Raw genomic sequence first — 27,608 nt, 5'->3', positions numbered from 1 at the left:
CATAAATTAAAATTATAGTTTTTTTAAAAATAACTCATGTATAAACTAATTATAGGTTTAATTACTCTATGATTATAAATTTTACTTTTTAGTTCTTATATTTAAAAATCTTTCTCTTTTACCGTGTGTTTAAATTGTAGGTAGGACAATCCAAACTTTAGTCTCAAGAAGCAACATCATCCATGTTTACGGATTGAAGTGATCTTGAACTTCATGCTATCGCAAGTGCACCGCATAAATAAACACAAACTAAATTGATAGTTAATAATTATTTGATATTTGATATTTTTTTGGTTCTTGAATATAAGGAAAAAATATGTATATTGGTCCAAAATAAATATAAGCAAATTAATTAATTTATCATATTTAATATAATATTTTAAAATATATTTCTAATGACATTTTTATATCAAATTTCAATGCAGAACAATTTAGAAAAATGTTTATTTTATAAATAGAATTAATAAAATTAAATTATATTAACTATTTTTTTTTAATTAGCCTAAATCATTATTTTTTACTTATAGTTGAGACTCTAGTAAAAAAAAATTCTCCCATGCAATGTCAAGTGTTAGTTCTATTTCTAAATTATCCATTTACTTCTTTTTGAACTTGTCCATTTAGTTTTCTCAATCATTATACCACAACCATCAAATTAGTAAGTTTTTACAATTTAATTCTAAATAAGTGTCTCAAATAAAATAAACGAGGGACAATAATGAATCATCAACTACTCATTCTTTCTAGCACTAGTGTATATATCAATTGGTGTATGATTATTATCACTTAATTAGTAGTTGATTTTGAGTTTTGAGTATGTTTGGATCTTTTATAAATGAAAAAACGTAAATTAGAAAGAAGACTTTATTTAAAATAACTTGTTAATTTTGTGGCCAATATTTCACACAACGTAATGACAAAAAGCTAGAGTTATTGATTATGTGATAATATTAAATTTTAATTTTTCTTAAAAGAATTAATCTAGGTTTTGAATTTTGATTATTATTTTCCTGTGTATCTCTGGACTTTATTTTCGACCTTGACATGTGAGGCGTACTCTCTATATATATTGTGCATTTTTCACATGAGGGAACAAAAAACCATATGGCCAAATATGATAGCTAGCTATTATCTAAAATCCCCCCAAAAAAATCTATGAGAAAAGTGTAACAACACTACACTTCCATGGGTACATATTGTTCCACACCGGTAGCAGTCTTAGTCTATGTTATGAATTAATTAAGCCTAGCTAGTCAAATGCCACAAGGAGTGAACCAATTTAATCATTCATTACAAAATAAGAGAATATTTAGATTTCAAAAGATTGATGTGGAAATAAAACCCAATTCCCTCTACCCATTCGAGAGAAAGTTGTACCTGACGCTTGTCTTATGAATCTTATCAATAAATTACCTCCCCTCCCCCCCTTTGAAAATCATCCGTATACCACATTATATGGTTCTCAAGATTTGGGTTCTTGGTTCAAATTTATGGCTCGTGTGGTCTAAACTAGATAGGTTAGACTAGGTAGATATACCCCCAAAAAAGAAAGAGAATCCGTGCTTGGGCAGCTATAAGATAAAAATATAAAAGCAAGAGGGAATGAATGAGAATATGTTAAAAAAGAGAAGGGTTCTTTCATTCTTCAATAGTGGAAGAAAAGGGGGAAAACAGCTCTAATTATGCTTCTATAATTAATATACAAGTTGATAATAGGAATGAATGATAATTAATAAACATTTTTGCGCGCACTAAGCATCAAGAAACAAATTCTCCCAAGTCTTCCATGTTGACAAAGTAAACCCCACTGGACCCATTATGAATTATTATATTTTATCTCCAATAAGAAAAGATTAATTAATTAATTAATTATTTTTTTGGACAGAAATCGGAATCTGATGATAAATTCTACCTTTAATCATTCTTCCCTTATTCCTCTTTCTTCCATACTACAAATGTGAAAAAAAAAGGAGAGGAAGGGTGGAATAGTATACCTTGGCCGGTGTAGCATCTTATTTTCCCTTGCCTTTCGAATTTGGCCGACGGAAGGAATGTTGAAAATTGAATGCTATAATCAAATAGCACGTAACTAAAGGGGATATATATAAGAATCGCATATCTACATGAGGAAAAGCATCATTAAGTTCTCCTTCCAATTTTATTTAACTACATTTCAAAACTTTAATATATGATATAGACGGATCGAGGTATTACTTTGGTGTTGGAAAGTATTAATTTCTTAATAAATTTTTGGAGATAAAATTATTTATGTTGAGGATCAATTTGTTTAGACATGCGCTTTCAAGAATTAAAATAACATAAATTATCACTTTAAGGACCAAATTTTATATCAACTTAAAATGGAACTACTGTGTTAGACAAAGCTTGATCACCATATATCTCGCTTAGGTAAATTTTTCATGTGCCTTTTCTATGTTCTCAATCCTTTTGAATTTATTCTTGCTGTTTTATGGAAATGGGTGTTATCCTAATTTAAGATAGTAAAACTCTTTAGGGTCAAATTATACTTACAAATATATTCACATTTATTTATCCCAAGAAGACAAGTTAGTTTGAATTTGTGACATGTTGTATGTGAAGCTGTCACTTGTTCTACTCAACCAATCACCTTTGTAACTTATTACACTATTGATAACTTTATATGACAGAAGAATTTTATCAATTCAACCATTAATTATAACTATATATACTCCCTTTATTCTTTAAGTAAGATTTTGTTAAAATTAAATAAAAAATAATAATCAAATTATTTATATTTTTATATATTTTAAAAGTATATATTAATTGCATCGACGTTAGTGTATATGAATGAAAATTTTGTAGATATATTATATTTAAAACAAACATTCGATCCAATGATAGATTTTAAAATTAAATTATCCAATTAAAAAATATTGTATGATGTAGTTATTGTCAATTACACCAATTACGAGATGAAAGTGTGAGAAGAAAAAATTTAAAAGGCATAATTGAAATAAACTATTAAAGTTAAAACTAATGTCTAATATTTACTCTTCTTATCTCTTGTGCTGTATCAGATAAATTGATAGATAAATAAATGTCATACATTATAATTTTTTTAAAATGTGAGGCAGGACTGTGTATTAATTCGCTTGCATTATAAAACTTGACAATTGTTCAACAAAACTTGTCGGGAGAAGAGCAGGTCAATAGATAGGAATGAGGAATAGGAGATTGAGAAAGTGTGTCCGATCTCTGCTTTCTCTAAAACACCGCCATTAGCTATCTTTGATTTTGTAAAGTTTTGGTACCAAAAATATTTAGTAAAACTGTTTATTATTATTATTATTATTAACAGATACAGAGTAAAGAGGGAAAGAGAATATAATGCTTTTGGTTTGGCCTTAGATGGTTATTTTACTCACTCTTTGGCCATATTAACGCCCCAAAGCACAAATGAAAGACAAAAATCATGCTATGTAGTAAGACATAACGAATCATCACCACCATCATCACGAGGAGGTGTGTGGATAAAAAAGAAAATCTAATTTCTTAAGCGTTCATTTTTCAGAATAGGGGTTTAGTACTTTAGTTGCATTACTATTTATATGCAACTGTACTGCTGTAGTGGAAGATGACAAACCAACCACAGATGTCAGGGTCTCCATTCTCCATATTAAAAAAAAAATTTCGCTCTATTGTATATTCTAATCAATTCCATTCTATTTTCTACCACTAATCCAAATATAGCCTAAAAGATTCTAAAACTTCATAAAAAAGAAAGGGAAGGTGAATGCCAAAAAAGTGTTGATTGATTCAAAAGGGTTAACAAGAAAATTAGCCAAATATGAAGAGGGACAGAGATCCCGTATGGTTTGCATGCATGTCCCATTGTTGTTGAAATGGTTTCACTCTGCAGCAGCAGCCTAAAGCATTCAAATATTCAATTCCTTCCACTTCACATGCCCACAACATAGTATATATTCGCAGTGCATTCATGAAAACACACACACACACACACACATATATATATATATATATTCAATCGTTTCCAACAGACTTCTTAAGATCTCAAGGGCATGTCACTCAGCAGTAAAGACTAAGCAACTAATAGGGCGGTGCTAGAAGTTACCTTTTTTATTTCGTAAATCAAATCACAAACTAAGCAACTAACGGGTATAATGGGCATAACGTACGCTATTACGTAAGTCCTCACCATTTCACTAGAGAACCAAAACACGACCTGTTTTGTCTAAAATATTTGGTGAAACCGTGAAACACAAGAAGAAGGAATATTATATTGTTGATTTTTTTATGAAGGAAATATGGAAACTTCGAAATAATTAACAGTCGTATTTGTAGTTGTACAATACTCATATTCATGTCACATACTTCACAAGGGCATCGATTACACTGAGTTCTAGTTTACATTATTTTTTGTATTTGCTTTTTCAAACGCTTACTCCAAAATTGGAAACATCACAATAATTAGTTAAACTATAACAAATTGCACACATACAAAGAAGCCCATAGAAGCAATAGGAAGGAGAGTAAATTGTATAATCTCTAGTCTTGTGAAACTGAAGAGAGACCAAGAAGGATATTGGAAAAGTTATTACTTGTTAAGAGGAATGTCATCATAAATATATTTAAAGATTTGGTTTTTAATCAAATCGAATGACTTCATCATGTAATTTATGCAGCTAACCTTATGTGATTGGATAAAACTTTTGTTATTGTATAATATTTTATTTTATCATACCAGATAAAAATTTCCACTTATTTTTTAAAGCATAAATTCTTTTTCTTTTTATTTAGGATTTGTGTATATATTAAATTCTTTTTCTTTTTATTTAGGATTTGTGTATATATTGTGTTTAGTTTTGTAGTAAATGTGTGCATTGTATGATAACAATACTGCATCTAATAATATTTAAAATGTGTATTTTTTGTATTTCTATCATATTTTTCATGTATTATATGCATGCTTTTAAATCTTTAATAGTTGAGAAGATTGTTGTAGTCTATAAATTACTGTTTGTTTTGTCTGTATGCAAGACTGTTCCTTAGGCCACCTAGGTACTGTACAAATAAATGGTGTCTTTCTTTATATCAATGGAGCATGTTTATCGTGACAAAGTGCTTGTTATAATTCACTCATAGCGACCTGTCTTAATTTTAGATCAACTTCAGAAATATTTAATGCATCCTTGCTTATGCAAGGAAAGCAGATTAAAGGAAGACAATAAAGGTGATATGAGGAAAAACGAATGGTTATAGCTACACTCCCCCTCTTCTTTTTTTATTACTGTTATTTGTGAGGATTAATCCGTTTAGTTGATTATCAATTAATATCTATTAAAATATACATCTGATTACTTATTTTTAGTGAGATTTTTTTTAATTATATTCTTTTTTATTTTTACAGAATTTAAATCTGAGACTTTATTTAAAAAAAAAATTAAGTTTAGTATCACTATTCTCTTTAAAATAAAATTGAGAATTGTTGAGAATTTCTAGTTTTTAGGGGAGCATGGTTCTGTTAGAATAATTCCGAGTTATAAGAGATGGTGGAACCCACCATCCATGGGAGTCCTAAACAAATAGTACTTTGGTACACACAGTGAACATTTTAGTTTGTGCTATATATAGATCCATGTGTGCTCCTCCTCACTACACAACGAGAAGCAAAGATAAAAGGAACTTCTTAACTTCTCTCTACACCTCAATTGTCACTACTATCACACTACCACCAAAACACTACAAATCTCTCACTTTCTTTGGCCATGCCAGAAAACTGCATAGCACCCAAACCAGAACACAATAACAACAACACTACTCACCCTGAGGAAGGACCACCTGAGATGACTGAGACTGTCCTTCCCATAAAAACAAATGAGCAATCTTTTCCAAAACTAGCTATGTTCCCCATAACTTTGAAGGTCATTCCCTTATCATTACTTAGTATATTATATATACCATTACATTGATTCTAAAAAAACCACCATAATACATATTCATTCATGTGGGCTAATTATTGTTTACTTTTTTTTTTTGCTTATGTTCTGTTCTGTTTCCATTTGCAGTTTGAGGAATTGGTGTACAATGTTAAAATAGAGCATAAGGGTGGTCTATGTTGGGGTAGCACAAGGAGTTGCAAAGAGAAGACCATACTTAAAGGAGTCACAGGCATGGTTTCTCCAGGAGAAATAATGGCCATGTTGGGGCCATCAGGAAGTGGTAAAACCACACTTCTCACAGCACTTGGAGGAAGGCTCAGTGGCAAACTATCAGGAAAAGTCACTTACAATAACCAGCCTTTTTCAGGTGCCATGAAAAGAAGAACAGGCTTTGTGGCGCAGGATGATGTGCTATACCCTCATCTCACAGTCTTTGAAACCCTTCTTTTCACTGCACTTCTGAGGCTCCCCAACTCCTTGACAAAGGAAGAGAAAGTGCACCATGTGGAGCATGTGATCAGTGAGCTAGGGCTGAGTAGGTGCAGGGGTAGCATGATTGGAGGCCCTTTCTTCAGAGGGATTTCAGGAGGGGAGAGAAAGAGGGTCAGCATAGGCCAGGAAATGCTCATCAATCCAAGCCTCTTGCTGCTTGATGAGCCTACCTCAGGGTTGGACTCTACAACTGCTCAAAGGATCATAACGACAATCAAAGGCTTGGCTTGTGGGGGAAGAACTGTTGTCACCACCATTCATCAACCCTCTAGTCGCCTCTATCACATGTTTGATAAAGTGGTCTTGCTCTCTGAAGGATGCCCCATCTATTATGGCCCTGCTTCATCTGCAATGGACTACTTTTCTTCTGTTGGTTTTTCCACATCCATGATTGTCAATCCTGCTGATTTAATGCTTGATCTTGCCAATGGTAATAATATTTCTTTCTTTTCAATTTAAGCCACACACTACTTTTTTTCAATTTATTATGGATTAAATTATTAGAGTTGGCTATACACTGATCCTATAAAAAAGTTTTACACTGTCATCCAATAATAAATCATCGTTGGGATGATTTTTAAGATAACTATTATAAAAGTCAACACATGGTGATTTGTGATTGGATACAGTGTAAAACAGTTTTATACTGTTACTATGAATGCATAGTCTTTATTCTCAAATTATTATTATTATTATTATGGAATCATGGTCAGGCCTATTGGAATTATATTTCTACTGTTTTTAACTGAGATGAATTATAATGAGTCCCCACTCACTCAATTATCTTAGTTTACTGAAATAATGGCAAGCTAGTTTAAACAGAACCATATTTGTGTGTGTACAAAGTCTTGACAATGATGAAAAACTGCAGGAATTGCTCCAGACTCCTCCAAGCTTCCAACTGAACAAAGTGAGAGCCAGGAGGTAGAAAAGAAGTTGGTGAGGGAAGCTTTAGTCTCTGCTTATGATAAGAACATAGCTACTAGGCTGAAAGACGAACTATGCAGCTTGGAAGTGAATAACTTCAAAGCCATTAAGGATGCTTCCACAAGTAGGTGTTCTAAATGTTTAGTTATAAACATTCATACGCATATCCTTCAAAAGTTAATTTTTGTTTATTAAGTCTTGAAATACATTTGTTGCCTAATAGATGCAGGAAATCACATAAAACCAGAGCAATGGTGCACAAGTTGGTGGCATCAGTTCAAAGTGCTATTGCAAAGGGGTCTGAGGGAGAGAAGGTTTGAAGCCTTCAACAGGCTGAGAATATTCCAAGTCATAAGTGTCGCTTTCCTTGGTGGACTCCTGTGGTGGCACACTCCAGAATCACACATTGGAGATCGGGTAAGAGTTTCTTCAAGTTCATTAACTTGATAAGTATTGACCAGTAAGAACAGAACATCATCAAGTAACTCTAAAGTTCTGTTAAGATATCATTGGCTCTTACTTTGACAGTATTGTTTTCCACTTTTCCTTTTCACATTCATGTAATCTTGTATTCATGTCCAAATCACATCATTTCAAAGTTTCTGCCATATGAAGTTCAAAATATGATGCGTTATTTTGTATTCATATTCCACTTATTTTATTTAGAACAAAACTTCAATACAATTTTTATGTGTTTTTAGTAAATTTTACAAATTAAAAATAGAGTTTCACCACCTCAGTAATTTATGTTGACATTTAATTCATATCTTTACTACACCAATTATGAGGGCGAGCCCTGGTGCAGCGGTAAAGTTGTGCCTTGGTGACTTGTTGGTCATGGGTTCGAATCTGGAAACAGCCTCTTGGGCAATGGGGTACGAAGTTTTTTACTACACCAATTAACCACATGAAATTCTAATTTTGACTAGAAAACAAAAACAAAAGTACTTAAACTATTGCATCCAAGTTCTGTACTTTTATTTATTAAGAGTACTATTTTTTTTTGTTTTTTTGTTTTGCTTACCTAAGAGGGATTCGCTATTAAATAAGAATCTTATAAAAAATAATATTCTTTAAGAATTTGATCTATAACCGACTCCAATGCAGATAATTTGGTTTTATAGTAAATAATTTGTTTGTTAACATTGTGTGATCCATATATTCTACCTCATCTAGTGGGATAAGGCTTTTGTTGTTGTTATTGTTACCTAAAAGCATTAAGAGAACTAGGGTCTAGCTCGGTTGATTGAAAGTGGTGTATTAGTGTAGTAAACCTCCGGTATTGTGATTAATTTCTATGGATAAAAAAAACATGAAGAGAATCTCACATGGAGCTGGTTTTGTAATGCAGATAGCCCTGCTCTTCTTCTTCTCTGTTTTCTGGGGATTCTACCCTCTCTATAATGCTGTTTTCACATTTCCACAAGAGAGAAGAATGCTGATCAAGGAACGTTCGTCCGGAATGTACCGTCTTTCTTCCTACTTTCTAGCCAGAACAGTAGGAGACTTGCCAATAGAACTTGCACTTCCAACTGCATTTGTCATCATAATCTATTGGATGGGAGGGCTCAAGCCTCATCCAGTGACCTTTCTCCTTTCCCTCCTTGTGGTCCTCTACAGTGTCCTTGTCTCTCAAAGTCTTGGCTTAGCATTTGGTGCCATTTTGATGGAGGTCAAACAGGCCACAACTTTGGCTTCTGTGACAACCCTTGTGTTCCTCATTGCTGGAGGCTACTATATTCAACAAATTCCTCCCTTCATAGAGTGGCTCAAGTACTTGAGCTATAGCTACTATTGTTACAAGCTTCTTGTTGGTGTGCAGTACAATGATGATGATCATTATGAGTGCTCAAAAGGGGTCTTGTGCAAAGTTGGAGAGTTTCCTCCAATCAAATCAGTGGGTTTGAATCACTTGTGGGTTGATGTGGCTATTATGGCCTTGATGTTGGTAGGTTACCGACTAATTGCATATTTAGCACTACAGAGAATGAGGTAGAGCTAGCTAAGATGTGTACACTAGCTACAGAACTTGGAAGAGTTTTGTACTAATTCAACTGAGTGAGGAATAATACTAGACTAGCTAGAATATTGTACTTCTGATGCAAATTATGTAATGAAATTTTGATCATCTCTCTCTCTATCAGTTCGATTTTTTTTTTCTTTAGTTTAATTTATATGTAGTAAAATGTTTTATAATATTAATTAATAAAAAATATGGTAAATATGACTTTTATTATACATGCTATTTAGTGATTGAACGATAAAAATTATTTACTTTTATCCTTTTAGCAATTTTATAAACACACCAGCTAAGTTCTAAGAGTGCTACTGTTCACATAGCATGAGAACTTGAAAGAAATTGTCCTAAATTCAACTGAGTGAGAAATAATACTATAATGTAAAAATTTTATAATATCGCCTGATGACAAGTTATGATAGGTATTACTTTTGTTATACATGACAACAATTTGTAATTGTACAAATATTTATAATACACCAACTTTTAAGTTTTATATTTTTTTCTGAAAAAAATATAAATAAGATAGATATGCTCAATACTATCGCATAGGATGTCAATGACATGTCAGGACAGTCAACAGAGACACACTTAGATTATTTTTGTATAGGTTCAAACCGTAAACAATTTTACCTAGTTATAACTATTTAATTAGTCCCTACACATAAAAGAACCCAAGGGATGCCCACCAAATGGAAAAAGTAACTTTAGACCGAAGTTGACCTATAAGAAAGATAAAAGTTTGTTCTAAATTTTTAACCACTTATGTCAACCCACAAATAACACTTCTAAGTTCTTTAGAATAAAACTTAGTGCCTGAAGACAAGGGATAAGCCACAGGATAAGAGGTAAAGATAAGAACTTATGCATTTAATCTGCAAGATAGGTCAAGGATTGCGACTAGACGCTAAGGCTCAGTAAATCAACTATTGATCATTATCAGGCCTTTGAAACCAAATTGTTGTTTCATATTTTCCTGCATAGGTTACACAAGAGGATAATTATGAGAATAATATCTTGCCCCCGAAAGGCACTAGTGACTTGACAAACAGATATTTCTAATGGAATGAAAGCCATCAAATAGTACTATGCTCCATATTCTGCTCAAAACTATGTCCTGAGAAAGTTGGAAGCATGAGTATATCTACGAAAATTGACCCAACCAATCCAAATATGTGGAAATGATATCAAGATTAGGAGCCTGATCATTGTTATGATTAACCATAGTTAATGCACATAAAGAGAAGTCAAATTAAAATAATTGGCGATTAAGTCTGATAGTGGGTGCATGACAAAGTGTTTTAAAAATCTAAATACAGAAGCACTTTCCACTCTAATTGATAGCTCTTTGATCATATTAATGTCCTTTCACAATATAATTAACAAAAAATAATAATGTTAAAGATAATTTTTTTTTATTTGAAATTCATTTTGTCACATTAATTATGCAAGTCTGCGTCGCGCTTCATTATGCTCGCATGCCACGATGACTTATGTCATTGATAAAGAAAAAAGAAAGTCTAATAATTCATTTGGTTCTTGTAGCTACAAAAATAGAAAAAGAAAATCTTTTAATTTCTATATGTAAAATTTTTATTTTAGTTTTGTTACATATTTTTAGTCTATTTTTTATTATTAATTATTAGAAAAAATAAATAAAATTGATAAAAATAAAAAAGAAATTATAATTTTTTTTATCAAATCATTTCATTATATTGATAATTCCAAAAAAACTGTTCATACTATCAACTTAGTATAACGAAGGTCGGGCAAATATACCCATTGTCTAGTGGTTGCATAACTTAATTTTTTACTAAGAAATTTTTTGATTTTACATTTAAATTAAAATAATTTCTTAAATTAAAGAATATTTAATAATATCAAAGTATATTGTCTCTTAATTTGATTAAAAAAATTAAGAGAAGCTAAAACAATTTGAAATGATATGTATAAAAAATAAAATTAATTAAAATTTATATTTATAAAAATAAAAATATGATATTTTAAGTATAAAGATTAAAATATATTATTTTATAATTATAAAGAACAAATTAAACCAAAATAATTTAATGGACAGCAATATCATGAAACAATTTTGGTGGAGTGCTATAAGTCCAAGTTGAGCCACTGGAAGCAGTTTATGACACAGCGTGCAAGCTGTCTCTCTCTCCAAAGCAATATCATATTTAAAAGAAAAATATCGTATTTCAAATATTAAACCATAAATGCAGAAAACCAAACAAATACGTAGTACTACATTAGCAAAATATCATATAATCATATGGAATAAAAATTAGAATAATATTATGTGAAAAATAATATATTTATCAATTAAATATTCAAAGCATCTATCATTTTAAAATATTAAATAATGTAGCATATGAAAAAAAGTAATATATTAAAGTGTAAATAAATAATATGATGATATTATTTTGATAAGGAAACAATAATTAGTGAATTGAAATATTACAAATCGTTAATTATTTCGTAATAAACTCACAATTTACAAGTTGAAAGAAAGTATATACAAATTAATATTTAGCTTTTTAAAAGTACATAAATTAAATACAATTTGTTTTTATTTTAAAATAAAATAAAATAAACTGTAGAAATACTAAAAAAATAAATAAAACGTTAAATTTCACTGCTAAGGTATAAAAATATAATAATGTGTTACGAAAGTTGGAAGCATGATTAAAACTACTAGTAAGTTGTGTTAAGAAAGTTGGAAGCATAATTATTTGTATGAAAATTGAGCCTACGAATCCAATGATGTGAAGAAGATGGCAGTTGGAAGCCTAACCATCATTATTATTATGATTAAGCTTAGTTAATGCACATAATAAAAGTCAAACCCAAATAATTAGTGAATAAGTTTTAAAGTGGGTGCTATCTAAAAAAAAGTTGTAAAGTGGGTGGATGCCCTATATGTAATTCTAAGAATCTAAGTACGGAAGCATGGTACATTTTCCACTATAAATTTTAAAAAATATGAGAGATCAGATTAAAAGGGTTGAATAATTTGTTAGACAAATGTGATATCTTTTTGTAAAAAAATGATTTTTACAAACAAATATGCAAAGACAAAGATATTGATTGTATAGTTTCAGTGAGTGAAAAACAATTATAATGAAAATAAATGATTATCGTTCAATGTTAGATAAGACAGAGTTTTCATAAAGGTTATCAAATAAACATGGGTGTGTCAAAGGCTTAAGAGAATATTAATCAAATAACTTAAGAGAGAAATAATAACACTTAGTTTATACTGATTTACTCAAATAGAGTTACATCCATTTCTCATTCACAAATTTGTAAAGGCTTTTACTAATCAAAGCTTGATTAAAAACAAATATTTTATCATGTCACTCCTAGTTACAATAATATTCTCTAGGCTACTACCGACACACTTTTAGACTTTCCCTGAATTTAAGACATTCCAGTATTGTTTAACACTAAGTTACTCCTGGCTTTCGTAAACAAATAATGTTTGAATGAATAAGTAGATTCAAATAACTCAACAGAGTGAATAAACAATTAAGTTCGAATACAATGAATAACTTTGCTAGGCAGATGATGAACTATTTAAGCATTGTTTTGTATTGTCAGATGACTTAACAGATTTTGCTTCAAATTGCTCTTGTTTGTTTTTCTCTTGATTTTTAGTTTGCTTGTAGCAGAACTGGTAGTTGCCTTTTATAGACTTCTGGGAAGAGATTCCTTATGGGATATGATCGTTGTCTCACAGTTAGAGACAATGTAACGTGTCACATTTTGGTTGGAGACAAAAAGAATAAAATATAGACAATAACATGTGCTTCTCTCCTTAGTGAAAATGACCCTTGAGGAATATTCTCTTGAATCCTTCTATTCCTTTCTATTTTGTTCTTAATTTCATATGAGAAATTCAAATGTTAGCATTTCAAAATAAAAGCGACAAAAATGAAATTGTGAAAGTTGTGTTCATGCACTTCCATTTTCGTCTAACATTGTTAAGTCTAAAGATATTCATGTCTTAAAGAGGAATCAAGACTTTTAATTATTATTTTGATTAAATAAAAATAAATACAAATGATAAAATTTATGTCTAATATGTTATCAAATCATGGTTTGTATTTCTACGTCTAAGTTTTCAAACGATACATCCGTATAAGACGATTTAACATAATATTAAGTAGTACATTTAAGATTTTTATTTAATATTATGTATGAGATTCTATCTAGCATAAGAAATTCTCTTAGGATCTATCAAAGTCCTATGAAGAATAAATGAAGCCCATAGTTTAGAACTATTGATCCTTATCAAAAAGCACCCTCTAGTGTATACTTGGTATGATGAAAGAAGTGACTTTCCTGCTAAAGTATAAGACATGTTAACCTATTAACATGGACTTTACATGAAGAAGGGACATGCATTTAATGCAATCATTAAATGCTCCAACGATCTTAAAACTTCAAATGAAGAACGGCGTAAGGTATCCAACCGTTGGGAGACAACAAACACTTGAAGATGAAGACTATAAATAGAAAAAGCTTTGAAGAAACAAGATACAAATTATCTTGCACAAAATATTCTTGCATTCTTTCTTGTAAAGCTTTCTGTAAATCACTGGATAGATACTAAGCTCTCAAAACACCTTGTAAACCTTGAGAGAAAAGACTAGAGTGTTGAGTGATTTATCTATCTATAAGATGATCACATATTAGTCATTGCGCAATCTTCCAACAAATTTTGTTGATTTTTTTAGAGCCAGCAGTGGTTAGGTAGGATAAAGAATATTGAGCTAAAGTTAAGTTTGGGTAGAGCTTGCAAGTGCAAGAGCCAGAAGTGGTAGTGAAAAATACTTGTAACTTTGTGATAAGTTAGTGGAAACTTGGTGGGTTGTCAAGAAATGGACGTAGTCCATCATTGAGGAAGCATCTCTCACAAGGCCACCAGGCTTCGCTGGAGAAGACTACCCTTATTGGAAGGACAAAATGGAGAAGTACATCAAGTCCACCTAGTATAGAATCTGGCTTATCATGACCAATGGGATATCCCTATTCCCAGACCTGAAGCTGAATAGACAAATGACGATCTAGCCATTATGGAGCTCAACACAAAAGCCATATGTACTTTGACATGTGCCCTACCAAAGAATGAGTGCAACAAGATCTGCAGACTAAGAACTACAAAAGAGACTTGGGATTCATTGAGCATAAATTATGAATGCACTAAAGATGTCAGACTAAGGAAGGCCACGACTCTAACCAAACACTATGAAAGCTTCATCATAAAGGATGAAGAGTTCGTGGATGATATGTTTAGAAGAATTTAAGTTCTTCTAAACAATCTGGAAGCTCTTATATAGACGTACTCCAAGGCCTAGATAAACTTGAAGGTGCTGGATAACTCCCCCAAAGTGTGGGAACTAAAGAGCACAACTTTTCAAGAAACAAGAGATCTGAAAAATCTTGCATGAGATAAGCTGCTAGGCATCTTAAGACTCTATGAAGTTCACCTTAAAATATGGAACATCTACAAAAGAAGAATTTTGTCGCCCTTAAATCTAAAGAGACAAGCTTTAGAAGAAAAGAAAATAAGAGCTTGTCTAAAGCTTTAAAAGTGTAGATGTAGGAATCTGATGGATCCATAAATGATGAAGTGACCCTTATGTCCAGAAAGTTCAAAAAGATGATGAAGAAGAAAGGAAAGTTCCAACACTCCTCTAGACATACAGATTCAAGATTTATAAAGAAAAACGAGGAAAGCAAAGAGATTATCCAATTTGATTGTCGAAAGCTTGGACATATTAAGGCTTAATGTCCCAGTTGAAAAAAAAAAGATACTCTGGGGACAAGAAAAAGAAAAGTTTGATGGTCACCTGGGATGACTTAGATAGTGAGAAGAGTAGCAGTTCAGATGATGAATAAGCCAACATTTATCTCATGGCAGATATAGATGATAAGGTTAAGGTAAAAACTTGTTCTGAATCTAATATTTCTTCAGAATTGTCATATAATTTCCCTTTAGTGCAAAAAATTTAAAGAAAAATTCAATGCTTTTACTTCTAAAAACATTGAGCTAAGGAAATCAAATGAAGATCTGAAAAAGATGATCCAAACTCTAAAAGAGTGTTTGAGTTTAGCTAGTAAGACCAATAAAACTTCCATTATTGAAAAACTAAGGAAAGAAGTAGCATGTCTTACTAAAGATTTTGGGAAGTTCTTGGAAAGTTCATAGACTCTCACCACTCTTTTGAAATTCCATCAACATCCTCGTGATAAGTCTGGTCTAGGCTTTCAAAAGGAAACAACATCCTTCAAGTCATAGTCTGTTTCAGACAAATGTGACTTTTGTGGTAAGTTTGGACACTCTAACTTCAAATGCATCCATAAGAAGAAACAAATGTCTAAGAGTACTAACTATATTGGATCCAAAAATATATGGGTACCAAAATCTCAAATAGTACTTATTATAGATATCCTTGGTAGTTGGACTGTGGATGCTCACGACATATGATAGGGGAAAGATCTATGTTCATAGACCTAAAGCCACATGAGGGAGGAGCATTTTCCTTTATAGGCATAGGTAAGGAAAAGATCTCTGGTATAGTTAAAATTGGTATTCCTTCTCTAGCTCTCATATACAATATATTATATGTTGAAGGTCTGAAGTATAATTTGCTTAATATAAGTCAATTTTGTGATAGTGATTATATTGTTTCTTTCAACAAAGACAAGTGCAAAGTCAAGACAGAAGATGACAAGTCTTTCTTTACTTCCAAGCAACACAATAGTCTATATGAAATTGATCTGATAGATCTTAGTCAACAAAACATAACATGTATGTTATCCAAAGAAGATGAAAGATGACTTTGGCATAAAAGACTTGGGCATGCCAACTTAAAAGCAAATTTCAAAACTATCCAAAAAGGATTTAGCTAAATTAAGGCCTAAGATCTATTGGAAAACTCATTTTCCTGGTGAAGCATGTCAGCAAAGGAAACAAATCAAAACTTCTTTCAAATCTAAAAATATTGTTTCCACTTCCAAATAGTACACCTGTTGCACATGTAACTATTTAGACCAACTAGAATGTTGTTTAAGAGGAAAGAAGTATGGCTTTGTCATGGTTAATAACTATTCAAGATATGCTTGGGTATACTTCCTTGCTCATAAGCACAAGTCTTTCAAGGTCTTTACTGTAAAAGAGTTCAAAATGAAAATGGCTTTTGTATCCCTTTTATTAGAAGTGACCATGGAACTAAGTTTGAAAATACTAAGTTCAGATCATTATGTGAAAGTAATGGTATTTTCCATAACTTTTCTTCACCGAGAACACGTCAAGAAAATGTGGTAGTAGAAAGGAAAAATAGAACTTTACAAGAGATGGCTTTGCTCTATGAAAATCCACTTCCTAAGCACTTTTGAGCAAAAGCAGTTAATATAACTTGCTATGTTCAAAATAGAATATTGATTAGACCATTGATAAAGACTCCCTATGAACTTTGGATATGAAGAAGACCCAATATTTCATACGTTCATCCATTTGGATGTGTGTGTTTTATACTGAACACTAAAGATCAACTTGATAAGTTTGATTCCAAAGTGGATAAAGGGTTTTTCTTGGCTTTTCTGATACATCTAAAGCATACAAAGTTTTTAATACCAGAACTTTAGCTATAAAGGAATCCACCCATGTTAAATTCAATGAAGGACTAACATCTGATAAGAAGTTATCAAGTCTTGAGGATGATTTTGTAGATATGCAAATATGATCATCTGTAACCCCTAAGGAAAGAGAGATCAAACAGTCTGATGAAAATTTTCCTCAAATTGAAGGATCCTTAGATCATCAGCCACAGACGAAGGACTAAAAATTTGTCCATTATCATCCACAAGATCAGATCATTAAAGATCAGACTGAAGGAGTCAAGACCAAATCATCATTCAAAGATCTTGCTTCATGTGCTCTTGTGTCTGAAATAAAGCACAAGAACATAGAAGAAAGACTTACAGATGATGACTGGATCATTGCCATGGAAGAAGAACTTCACTAGTTTACGAGGAACAACGTCTTGACTCTTTTTCCTAAGCCTCAAAGCAAAAACATCGTTAGAACAAGATGGATATTTAAAAATAAACTAGATGAACAAGGAAAGGTGGTAAGAACACAAAGCTAGGTTAGTAGCTTAAGGCTATAACCAACAAGAACTGGAACCTTTGCTCTTGTTGCTAGACTTAAAGGTATAAGAATTATGGTTTCCTTTATTGCTCATAAAAACATAAAGTTTTTTCAAATGGATGCCAAAAGTGCTTTTTTAAATAGCTTTATTGAAGAAGAAATGTAAGTCAAACAACCTCATGGCTTTGAAGATCATATATTTCTAGACCATGTTTTCAAACTTCAAAAAATTCTATATGGTCTGAAATAGGCCCCTTGTGCTTGGTATAACAGACTGAGCTCTTTTCTTTTAGAAAATGGTTTTATGAGAGACGAACTAGATACAACTTTTTTTAGAAGAGAAGTTGACAAGGATTTCATTATAATTTAGATATATGTTGATGATATTATATTTGGAGCTACTAATGAATCTTCATGCAAGGATTTCTCTGATATTATAAAAAATGAGTTTGAAATGAGCATGATGGGAGAACTTAAGTTCTTTCTAGGGCTTCAGATCAAGCGAGACAACAAAGGTATCTATATTCACCAACAAAAATACATTAAGAAACTTCTGAAGAATTTTAAAATGGAAGATGCAAAGCCCATGAAAACTCTGATGCATGCTTTCAATCCTTTGAGCAAAGAGAAATCAGGTAAACTAGTAGATCAAACGATCTACAGAGGTATGATTGACTCTCTTTTGTATATGACCTTTTTAGGCTTGATATTATGCAAGGTGTATGTCTGTGTGCTAGAGTTCAGTCTGATCCTTGTGAATCACATATGAAAGTTGTGAAAAGGATCTTACATTATCTAATGGATACCACTAACCAATGTCTGTTTTATAAGAAAAAACAAGATTTCAGGTTAGTAGGATACTATGATGCAAACAATGCAGGAGATAAAGTAGAAAGGAAGAGCAAATGTAGAGGATGTCACTATATTGGACCTTTTTTGATATCTTGGGCAAGCAAGAAACATAACTCCATTGCTCTTTATACAGTTGAAGTTGAATACGTGTTTGTTGCAAGTTGTTGTTCACAACTATTATGGGTAAAGTATCAACTAGAAGATTACTCTAGATTTGAAAATAATATCCCAGCATATTGTGACAACACTAGTGCAATCAACCTATCGAAAAATCTCATACAACATTCAAAGGCTAAGCATATTGAGATAAGATACAATTTCATTCGTGATTATGTGCTAAAAAGTGTTTTTGATATAAAATTTGTAGAAATAGATCAACAATGGGTTGATATCTTCACTAAGTCTTTGTCTAAAGAATGCTTGGTTTGTATAAGGGAACATTTAAATATGACTAGATTATGAGATTAATGAAAACTTTTTCTTGTAACGATATAATCGTCTTATTCTCTTATCATTAATATGTTGGGACTAATGTTTGTTGAAGTGTACAAAAATGGAACATTTTTCAAAGACATAGTGTGTATATATATATATATATATATATATATATATATATATATATATATATATATATATATATATTATAACTTTCAACTCGATAATACTTTCTTAAAATTTATTGTTGAATTGAAAATTCCTTTCACATAGATTGTATATGTAAAATTTCATTTAATCCAAAATCATTTGTTACTTTTTTCATATAAATTAAAATCAACGTAATATAAAAATTTCAAAATGTATTAAAATATGAATCATTTGATTAATTTCTCGTTGTTGTTCAATTGTGATAAACATAAATATAATTTAACGGTTAGATCAATAAAAATTATACTTTAAATAAAGTTATAAAAATAATATAATAATTATAAAAATTACACCATTGTAATTATATTAAGTTTATACCAACAAAAGCTTAGGACTTGCTCATGTTGACCCCGTGGCAGCCCCGGGTCTTCTAATTGTCCTTCCACGATGTGGAGAATTTCTTCTAGAAGACATTTTGGCTCCTCGTCTAGTTGAAGGAGTGTGATGTATGGTTTGTCTTTTGGAATAGGCTCCTCCACGGAACTTATACTCCACCCAAAACTAGACGAATCTGGAACCATATCGGAAGTATAAGTAAACCCATTCAGGATGGGTGGATTCCTTGCTCAGTGAGTAAGCAAGTCTCCAAACCAGAGTATAGAACATTTCTGAAAAGCACTCTACATGAGACAAAGATAATAAAACATACCAAGTAAAGGAATAATTATTAGGAATGAACAGAGAAATTGTTGGAACCTAGGAAGATGAGGAGATAACGGTCGAAATCTTCTAACCAAAATAATCTTAATCTGTTCATTCGATCTGCACCCCTTAAAAAATACAAACGAGAAAAAACTTGTTTGTTGTAAATCGATGGTTGGGTTTACTAATCAAGAAAGACATGTGGGATTGGGGGACATCTATAACTAATAAAGACGAACTACAATTAAATAAATCACTACACACTATCTATCCATCTGTTTCCATCTAATCAAAGACAGTTCCATTCGATCTTAACCAATCTTTGAGAGAGGAAGTTTCATATAATCGAAAACTACAAAGAAAAGAAGCCTTAGACTCGAAAGCCTTTGTTGGCAATCCTTATTATATATTATATATTATAAATGAAAGTATTCAATTTTGACTTTCATTTATAATATAATAAGCAAAGCATGACTTGTTCTTTCTTATCAAGTTACAGCTGATAGGGAATACAAGTTTAAATGCCATTAATTAAAATTCCAGGTTTTAGGTTCCTTTTAACGATGCACAAAATTCACAATTAAATTGCATTAACGACACTCATATAACCAATCAAAGTACTAAGAGAAGAATCCCCAAGACACAAACGCATACAAAATCAAATTGAAGCAATAAACCACGTTGTCGTTGCGCGAATCGAACTGTGGCTGAGACATGGAAACAAACGTCGACCTCAGACTCTCGATCCCCTTCCCATTTCTCCCTCTTCCGTCTCCCTTATCCTCTCATCTTCGTTGACTGTCCAACCACTCCCGACTTGTCACTTTCGGCGTTGACGAGGTAACATATCTCACCTTATTTGTTTTTCTTTGTTCAAGTGAAATTTTATTTTCTGTGTCTAGAAACATATACACAGCACAAACAAGTTTTTGGTGTGTATTTTTTAAAATTTCATACTCGATAAGGTGGACCACATGAGCAATTTTGTACCAGGGAGGACAAAGTGGGTCCATCACATGATGTTGAATAAGTGTCGCCCACAACTTTTTCTCATAGGTAAGAGAGCTTTAGCGGCTGCGGAAAAGCTAACAAATGCACTGGCTGAGGATGACAAGCCTCTTATTGCTGACCCCACTTTTTTTGTTGTTGTTGAGGTTGACGAGTCGTAAGATGATGCAGCATGGATGGACCACGGTCTTTGGAATACTAGACCACCTTATGAAGAAGGTCTTGCTGACCAATTTATGTTGGCATCCTATGCGGATCACATTGCTCCATGATTGTGGGAAGGACTGAACATGCTACCACTTAAGCTTCTCAGTAATGATTCAAAGATTATTGACACATCGACCGCTCTAAAGGTTCTAAGGTATGTTCAAGAGCCTTTGGCACATGCACAATATGGCATAGTACATAAAGCCATATTGTCTACCTTTTTTTAACGATGGCACAGGGACACATGCTCATTTCACCTTCTTGTAGGGGAAATGCTCGTTACACTAGATGGTGTGTCATGTCTTCTACACTTAGCTTCCTATTGTTAGGAAGGCTTGTTGTCATGCTCCTTTGAATCTGGATAAATTTTTGTTTCCAATGAATTGGGGATAAAAATTTATGACTATAACTGTGAATTGCAATTTTGGTATAAAAATAATCTTTTGCCAACATGAGATTGACGTTTGAGTAACTCAGAATTCCGAACATTTTTAAGATATTAATTTGTTCTACGAATTTCTCTTTTAAACGATTTTATTTATTTTAATAGTCATGGATCAAGTTTTCAAAGTCATGAATCTCAATTTCGATTGTTTAAATAGTGGAGATCCAAGTTGAAATTTCTAGACACGAGGCAAAGTCTTTTTGGGAACGTGTTAGCCCATATTTTTGATGAGCTAAAAATATGCTCTAAATACGAATTTTGCCAGATTATGTTCGAATCGAAAAGAAGGAAGAGTCTATTGAAAGGGATTCACAGGTTCGAGGAAGTATTTACGAAGTATAAGGCTAAGACAAGAAAGAGGGCTTCGAACCATTGGGCGAATCGAGCTGGCATATGGTCGAATCGAAGTCAAGGCAACAAGATTTCTGGACTTAGCGCAATTTCTGACAAAACTTCACAAAATTAGTTCGACTTCGAGCGAAATGGATAACCGTTCTAAGGAGCAGTTATGTGCATGAAAGGTGTACGTAGCAGGACACTTGGCATTAGGATAGTGTTCGACCGTTAGGGCAGTTTATTTTCGAATGTCTATATATAGCAGTTTTTAGTCAGATTTCGGGGTCGCAAATCATTTCTACAAAATCCTTATATACTCAAAGTATCCAGCGCAGAGAGAAACGAGTACGCAAGGAAAATGTATGATTGTGAACCATTTTAAGTTTCTGTAAACTTTACATTTCGAATGCAATGCAATTTACGCTTCGCATTTATAATTTCTGTCTTTTAAATGGTTCATTCGATCGAATGAACTCGTTGAGCCTTTTAATTCTGCAATTTACCTTTCCCTTGTCAATTTACTTCCAGCATTTCGATTCTTTCAAAGAATTTTACTTCCTGTAAGTCTCAAACCAGTGAATGTTTGTTGCAATGATGAACATTAAAGGCTTTACATTTAAAGCAAACACATAAATGACATGCTCCTGAGATTCACTAGTTGGTCTCGCAAGCAATTAACTTAGACTAGCGGTTGTTTACCAAATTACAGCGTAAACAAATTGGCACGCCCAGTGGGACCGGTCAATCGTGTGTTTTGGCTTTAAATTATTATTAAAGTTTTATTTAGTGCAGTTGGTTTATTGCATTCTTAATTGTTTTGATCTTGTATGCATTTAAGAAGTGGGAAATCTGTTCCACACTTAACAGAATTCAAAACTCGTACAAGGATGGCTAGACCACCCCCAAGTAATCGAAACAATGACCTTCCAAATATGGAGGGGCAACCAACGCAGACATCTGTCAGTAATGCCAATATAAATTCCGGCATAGGAGCAATTCCTGACCAAACTGTTGGCACGATAAGTTCGACTGCTTCGACGGTTATGAATCAGACAGGGGTAACTTCTCCCATGACCAACATGACGTTGGCAAGTTCGACCACGTCAGCGTCTGCTTTTGCCCCATGGAATAACCCTAGTTTAGGGAATCCCAGTGGAAGTCCCTTTCGACCGCTTCAAAACCCTCTATATGGCATGCCTACATCTTTGATGGCAGGGTTGCAAAACTCTCAACCAAATATAGAGAATCTTAATATGTCCTCTCCATCAGGGTCTGTAGCGGGCAATCAAGGTAGGATAATTCCTCAACATTTAACCAATACATCCGTTTTGTCACTCAGACAACAAATGGATGAAAGTAACCATGATATGGTTAACATGTTAACACAACAAATAGGAACTGTTATTAACCCCTTAATTCAAAATACAAATGACAGTTACCAAATGTTAACAAATCAAATAAGTCGAATTGCTGACTTTTTTGGGGCACCACCCATACAGCAACCACTAATTCGACAGATCCAAATACAGACGCCTGTCCAAGAGATACAAATGCCTAACAATCCAGGGATGCAAATGGCTCAAGCACCACAACCATTGGCTCGCATAGAGCCACCAGCCCAACAGGTCGAACCAAACCCTGGTATAGTATTGGTAAATAGAAACCAAAATGCTGATGAAGTAATAGGGAATGTTCAACAAAACCGTTTCGATAGGCAGAATAACCTGGCCCAAATGGTCGAAACAATTCTAGTACAAAATGGTTTGAACTTGGGCTTACACAGGCCCAATTTTGTGTCCGCATTATCTGAATATGTGTTACAGACAGAATTACCAAGGGGTGTGAAAATCCCTAAGTTTACTAAGTTTGCAGGAGAGACAAATGAGTCCACTGTCGAACACATTGCTAGATATTTGGTCGAGGCAGGGGACTTGGCTAATAATGAAAATTTAAGAATGAAATATTTCCCTAATTCCTTAACTAAAAATGCTTTCACATGGTTTACAACCCTTTCTCCTCATTCCATACATAATTGGAACCAATTGGAGAGGATTTTCCATGAGCAATTTTATATGGGACAGTCTAAGATATTAAAGAGTTAGCCAGCGTTCGACGCAAGGCACCTGAATCAATTGATGATTATTTGAACAGATTCAGACTCTTAAAGGCAAGGTGTTTCACCCAAGTCCCTGAACATGAATTAGTCGAAATGGCTGCTGGTGGCCTAGACTATTCGATTAGAAAGAAATTAGATACCCAGTATTTAAGGGATATGGCTCAATTGGCTGATAGAGTTCGACAACTCGAACGATTGAAGGTTGAAAAGGCTAGAAATTCTAAATTCCACAAGAAGGAAAAGGTTGCATATGTCGAAACCAATGACAGTGACCAGGAGTTCGATATTATTTATGAAGATATCGAAGACAATGAGGTTGATTTAGCAGAATTAAAACCTGGACCTCCTTATGTTTGTAAACTCCTTAGACCTTCCAATGGAAAAAACCCTGTTGAACCTAAAAATGATAAATTTGTGTCTAAAACTTATACATTTGACATAACTAAATGTGATGAAATATTTGATTTATTAGTCACAGATGGCCAGATTGTTGTTCCTAAGGGCTTGAAAGTACCCCCAATCGAACAACAGAAGAAAAGGGGTTATTGTAAATTTCATAATTTCCTTGGCCATAAAACCTCACGTTGTGTTCTTTTCAGGGATTTGGTTCAAAAGGCTCTCGACGAAGGAAGGCTCAAATTTGGTGAGAAACCAAAGGTTGTTCAGGCAAATGCTGAAACATCCAAAGCTGCTGAAACTCTCTATGCAGAACCCCAAGAAATAATGATGGTCGAAACAATGGAGTTGTCTCAGGTGCAAGTTCAGGGCATGTCTGAAGAGGATTACAACGAACAAATGAAGGTTGTGTATCCTCAGGCTGAGGAGGATTTAATTGATTTCTTGAACAGATGCAAACTCGAAAACAAGATTGTGATGCTCTGCCCTCGCTGCAGTGCAGTATGTGATAGGGAGGCTACTGAGGGCCTCAAAGAATACCAAGTTGTTAACAAGGGGGCAAGGCAGAACCAACGTTTCGATAAAGGCAAAGGAGTTATGGTGCAGTCGAACACTAATCAGAAGTCTGGTCGAAGGAATACTTTCTCTCCTCCTGGTTCAGTTCCAGTCGAAAAATGGATGCACCAGGGACTCATAAGGTTCAACAAAAGGGCCATGGAAGTAGGTGGTTCGAGTGGAACGAAGCAAATTGGCCCACAGGAGGCTAATAGGTACTCTTATAGGAACAATTACAGAGGAAAGAATCCTATGACGAGGACCCAATGGCGTAGGTTCCAGCGTCAGAAGAAATTGGCCCAACAGAATCTGCAAACGGGCCAGTATAAAGAAGTATCTAGGAGGCCAGTAAAAGAGAGACTCCTGCCTCCAGTGGATGAAGATAAGATGGAGGATGAGGATTTACTAGATTCTGAACCAGACTTTGATGTCATTTGTGTGGTATCTATCTTGCCATCTGAATATGATGTCCAGTCTGAAGTTACTGAGATCGAAAGTGAGTTCGATCATTTTGATATGGCTGACCCAAAGCCAGTATGTTACTATGTTATGAACAATGGCTGTGTGGAAGAACAATTAGCTTATTTCGAAAAGCCAGATTTTCAGATGAAAAGTCATCTCAAACCTCTTTTCATCAGAGCAAAAGTTGAGAATATTAGAATCAACAAAGTGCTCATAGATGGAGGAGCGGCTGTTAACTTAATGCCTCGATCTATGCTCCACAAGATCGGGAAACATGACACTGATCTATCTGCCCACAACATTGTGCTTTCGAATTATGAGGGTAAAACTGGCTATTCTTTGGGAGCCATTCAAGTAGATGTTGCTGTAGGCAGTATAGTTCGACCAACTCTATTCCTGGTGATACAGTCTAAGGCTAATTTTAACTTGCTATTAGGAAGGGAATGGATTCATGGAGTTGGGGTTGTGCCATCTACCCTCCACCAGAAACTCATTATCTGGAGGGAGGATGGGATTGTTGAAAATATAGAGGCAGATCAAAGCTTCTATAAGTCAGAGGTTGATAATGTTACTGCACAAACCTTTGACAAAAAGTTGGCTAACATAGCACCTTGTGGTGACAAGGAGGCTGTTGTCGAATCAAGTGACAATGTTATCCACTCTGTCAAACTCCATCCTACCTATGGGTTTATATGGGAGAGGGAGGAAATTGATGCTGTTCCCTCTGAAGATGGAGTCATTCCACCAACTGGGTAGAATATATATGAAGATTAATATGACTGAGGCCACTGCATGGGCCAGAATTACGGCTTATATGGCCGAAAATAGACTAAATACGGCCTTTGAGGCTGAATCTCAACAAAATATGGCAGTTGAAGCCAAGATCGAAGATCATGAAAACAAAGAAACAAAGGATCGAAGACTGGATTGTATTTATGATGATGAGCCGCTGGGTTTTGAGAAAAATCCCATAAGTAAGGTGCCAAAGATGCAGGCTCAAGATCCTTTGGAGGAAATCGACATTGGAGATGGCTCGATAAAAAGGCCAACCTATATCAGTGCCAATATCACCTCAAGTCTAAAAGAAAAGCTGGTGCTTCTTCTTAGAGAATTTAAAGACTGTTTTGCTTGGGATTACCACGAAATGCCTGGGTTAAGCAGAGAAATGGTCGAAATGAAATTACCGATTAAGGAGGGAAAAAGACCAGTAAAACAACTACCAAGAAGATTCGCACCAGAAATTATGTTCAAAATTAAGGAAGAGATCGAAAGGCTGCTGAGGTGTAAATTCATCAGATCTGCCAGGTATGTCGAATGGTTAGCAAATATAGTCCCTGTCATTAAAAAGAATGGAACTCTTAGAGTATGCATAGATTTTAGGGATTTAAATAATGCTACACCTAAAGATGAATATGCGATGCCAGTAGCGGAAATGTTGGTAGATTCAGCAGCTGGCTTCGAATTTTTAAGCATGTTAGATGGTTATTCTGGTTATAACCAAATATTTATTGCTGAAAGTGATGTGTCAAAAACAGCATTTCGATGCCCTGGTGCTTTAGGCACTTATGAATGGGTGGTTATGCCCTTTGGGTTGAAAAATGCTGGGGCCACTTATCAAAGGGCCATGAATTCCATGTTTCATGATTTTATTGACACATTTATGCAAGTTTATATTGATGATATAATCATCAAATCCTCCTCAGAAGATAGCCATTTGGATTACCTTAGGCAATCTTTCGAACGAATGAGGAAACATGGATTAAAAATGAATCCATTAAAGTGTGCTTTTTGTGTGCGTGCAGGAGACTTCCTTGGTTTTGTGGTGCATAAAAAAGGCATTGAGATAAATCAAAACAAGACAAAGGCTATTCTTGAGACGAAGCCCCCTTCGACCAAAAAACAGCTTCAGTCTTTGCTAGGAAAAATTAACTTCTTGAGGCGATTCATTTCGAATCTAAGTGGCAAAGCTCAAATTTTTTCGCCATTACTTCGACTCAAGAAAGATGAACCATTCAAATGGGGTGAAGAGCATCAAAAGGCTTTCGATGAAATTAAAGAATATCTGATCAAGCCTCCTGTGTTAATGCCTCCTAGTCGAAATAAGACTATGAAGTTGTATATTGCTGCGTCTGACAAGACCATTGGTAGCATGTTGGCTCAGGAAGATGATGATGGCATAGAACATGCAATTTATTATCTTAGTCGTGTACTAAATGATGCAAAAACTAGATATACTGCCATAGAAAAACTTTGTCTTTGTTTGTATTTCTCTTGTGCAAAACTTAAGCAATATATAAAGCCTGTTGATGTTTATGTGTATTCTCATTATGATATTATTAAGCACATGTTGTCAAAACCTATTTTACACAGTAGAATTGGAAAATGGGCTTTAGCATTAA

At 33.6% G+C, this 27,608-nt stretch overlaps 3 protein-coding genes across 3 annotated transcripts; all 3 read left to right on the top strand.

Moving 5' to 3' along the window:
- Window positions 1-5,674: 5,674 nt before the first annotated feature.
- On the top strand, window positions 5,675-9,504 carry LOC114389437 (ABC transporter G family member 14-like). The gene is made up of 5 exons (XM_028350110.1): window positions 5,675-5,924; window positions 6,069-6,864; window positions 7,306-7,485; window positions 7,585-7,778; window positions 8,713-9,504. Exons 1-5 carry the CDS (start codon window positions 5,769-5,771, stop codon window positions 9,355-9,357), a joined length of 1,971 nt encoding a protein of 656 aa, XP_028205911.1. The 5' UTR covers window positions 5,675-5,768; the 3' UTR covers window positions 9,358-9,504.
- A 13,726-nt stretch (window positions 9,505-23,230) lies between these two features.
- On the top strand, window positions 23,231-23,782 carry LOC114391142. The gene has a single exon (XM_028352146.1). It carries the CDS (start codon window positions 23,231-23,233, stop codon window positions 23,780-23,782), a length of 552 nt encoding a protein of 183 aa, XP_028207947.1.
- Window positions 23,783-23,889: 107 nt separating this feature from the next.
- On the top strand, window positions 23,890-25,965 carry LOC114391141. Its single transcript, XM_028352145.1, has 2 exons — window positions 23,890-24,151; window positions 24,269-25,965. Exons 1-2 carry the CDS (start codon window positions 23,890-23,892, stop codon window positions 25,963-25,965), a joined length of 1,959 nt encoding a protein of 652 aa, XP_028207946.1.
- Window positions 25,966-27,608: the final 1,643 nt, after the last annotated feature.

This window comes from Glycine soja, chromosome 16 (genome assembly GCF_004193775.1).
Source record: "Glycine soja cultivar W05 chromosome 16, ASM419377v2, whole genome shotgun sequence".
Classification (NCBI taxonomy): domain Eukaryota; kingdom Viridiplantae; phylum Streptophyta; class Magnoliopsida; order Fabales; family Fabaceae; genus Glycine; species Glycine soja.
This window is presented reverse-complemented; position numbering and strand designations above follow the sequence as displayed.

Bases quoted from the DNA above. Each gene is read 5' to 3' on its own strand.
- LOC114389437 (XM_028350110.1), top strand. From the start codon at position 5,769: ATGCCAGAAAACTGCATAGCACCCAAACCAGAACACAATAACAACAAC. The intron at 6,865-7,305 runs GTAATAATATTT...GAAAAACTGCAG, and splicing joins AATGCTTGATCTTGCCAATG to GAATTGCTCCAGACTCCTCC. The intron at 7,486-7,584 runs GTAGGTGTTCTA...GTTGCCTAATAG, and splicing joins CATTAAGGATGCTTCCACAA to ATGCAGGAAATCACATAAAA.
- LOC114391142 (XM_028352146.1), top strand. From the start codon at position 23,231: ATGCCTAACAATCCAGGGATGCAAATGGCTCAAGCACCACAACCATTG.
- LOC114391141 (XM_028352145.1), top strand. From the start codon at position 23,890: ATGGCTGCTGGTGGCCTAGACTATTCGATTAGAAAGAAATTAGATACC. The intron at 24,152-24,268 runs GTAAACTCCTTA...TTGATTTATTAG, and splicing joins ACCTGGACCTCCTTATGTTT to TCACAGATGGCCAGATTGTT.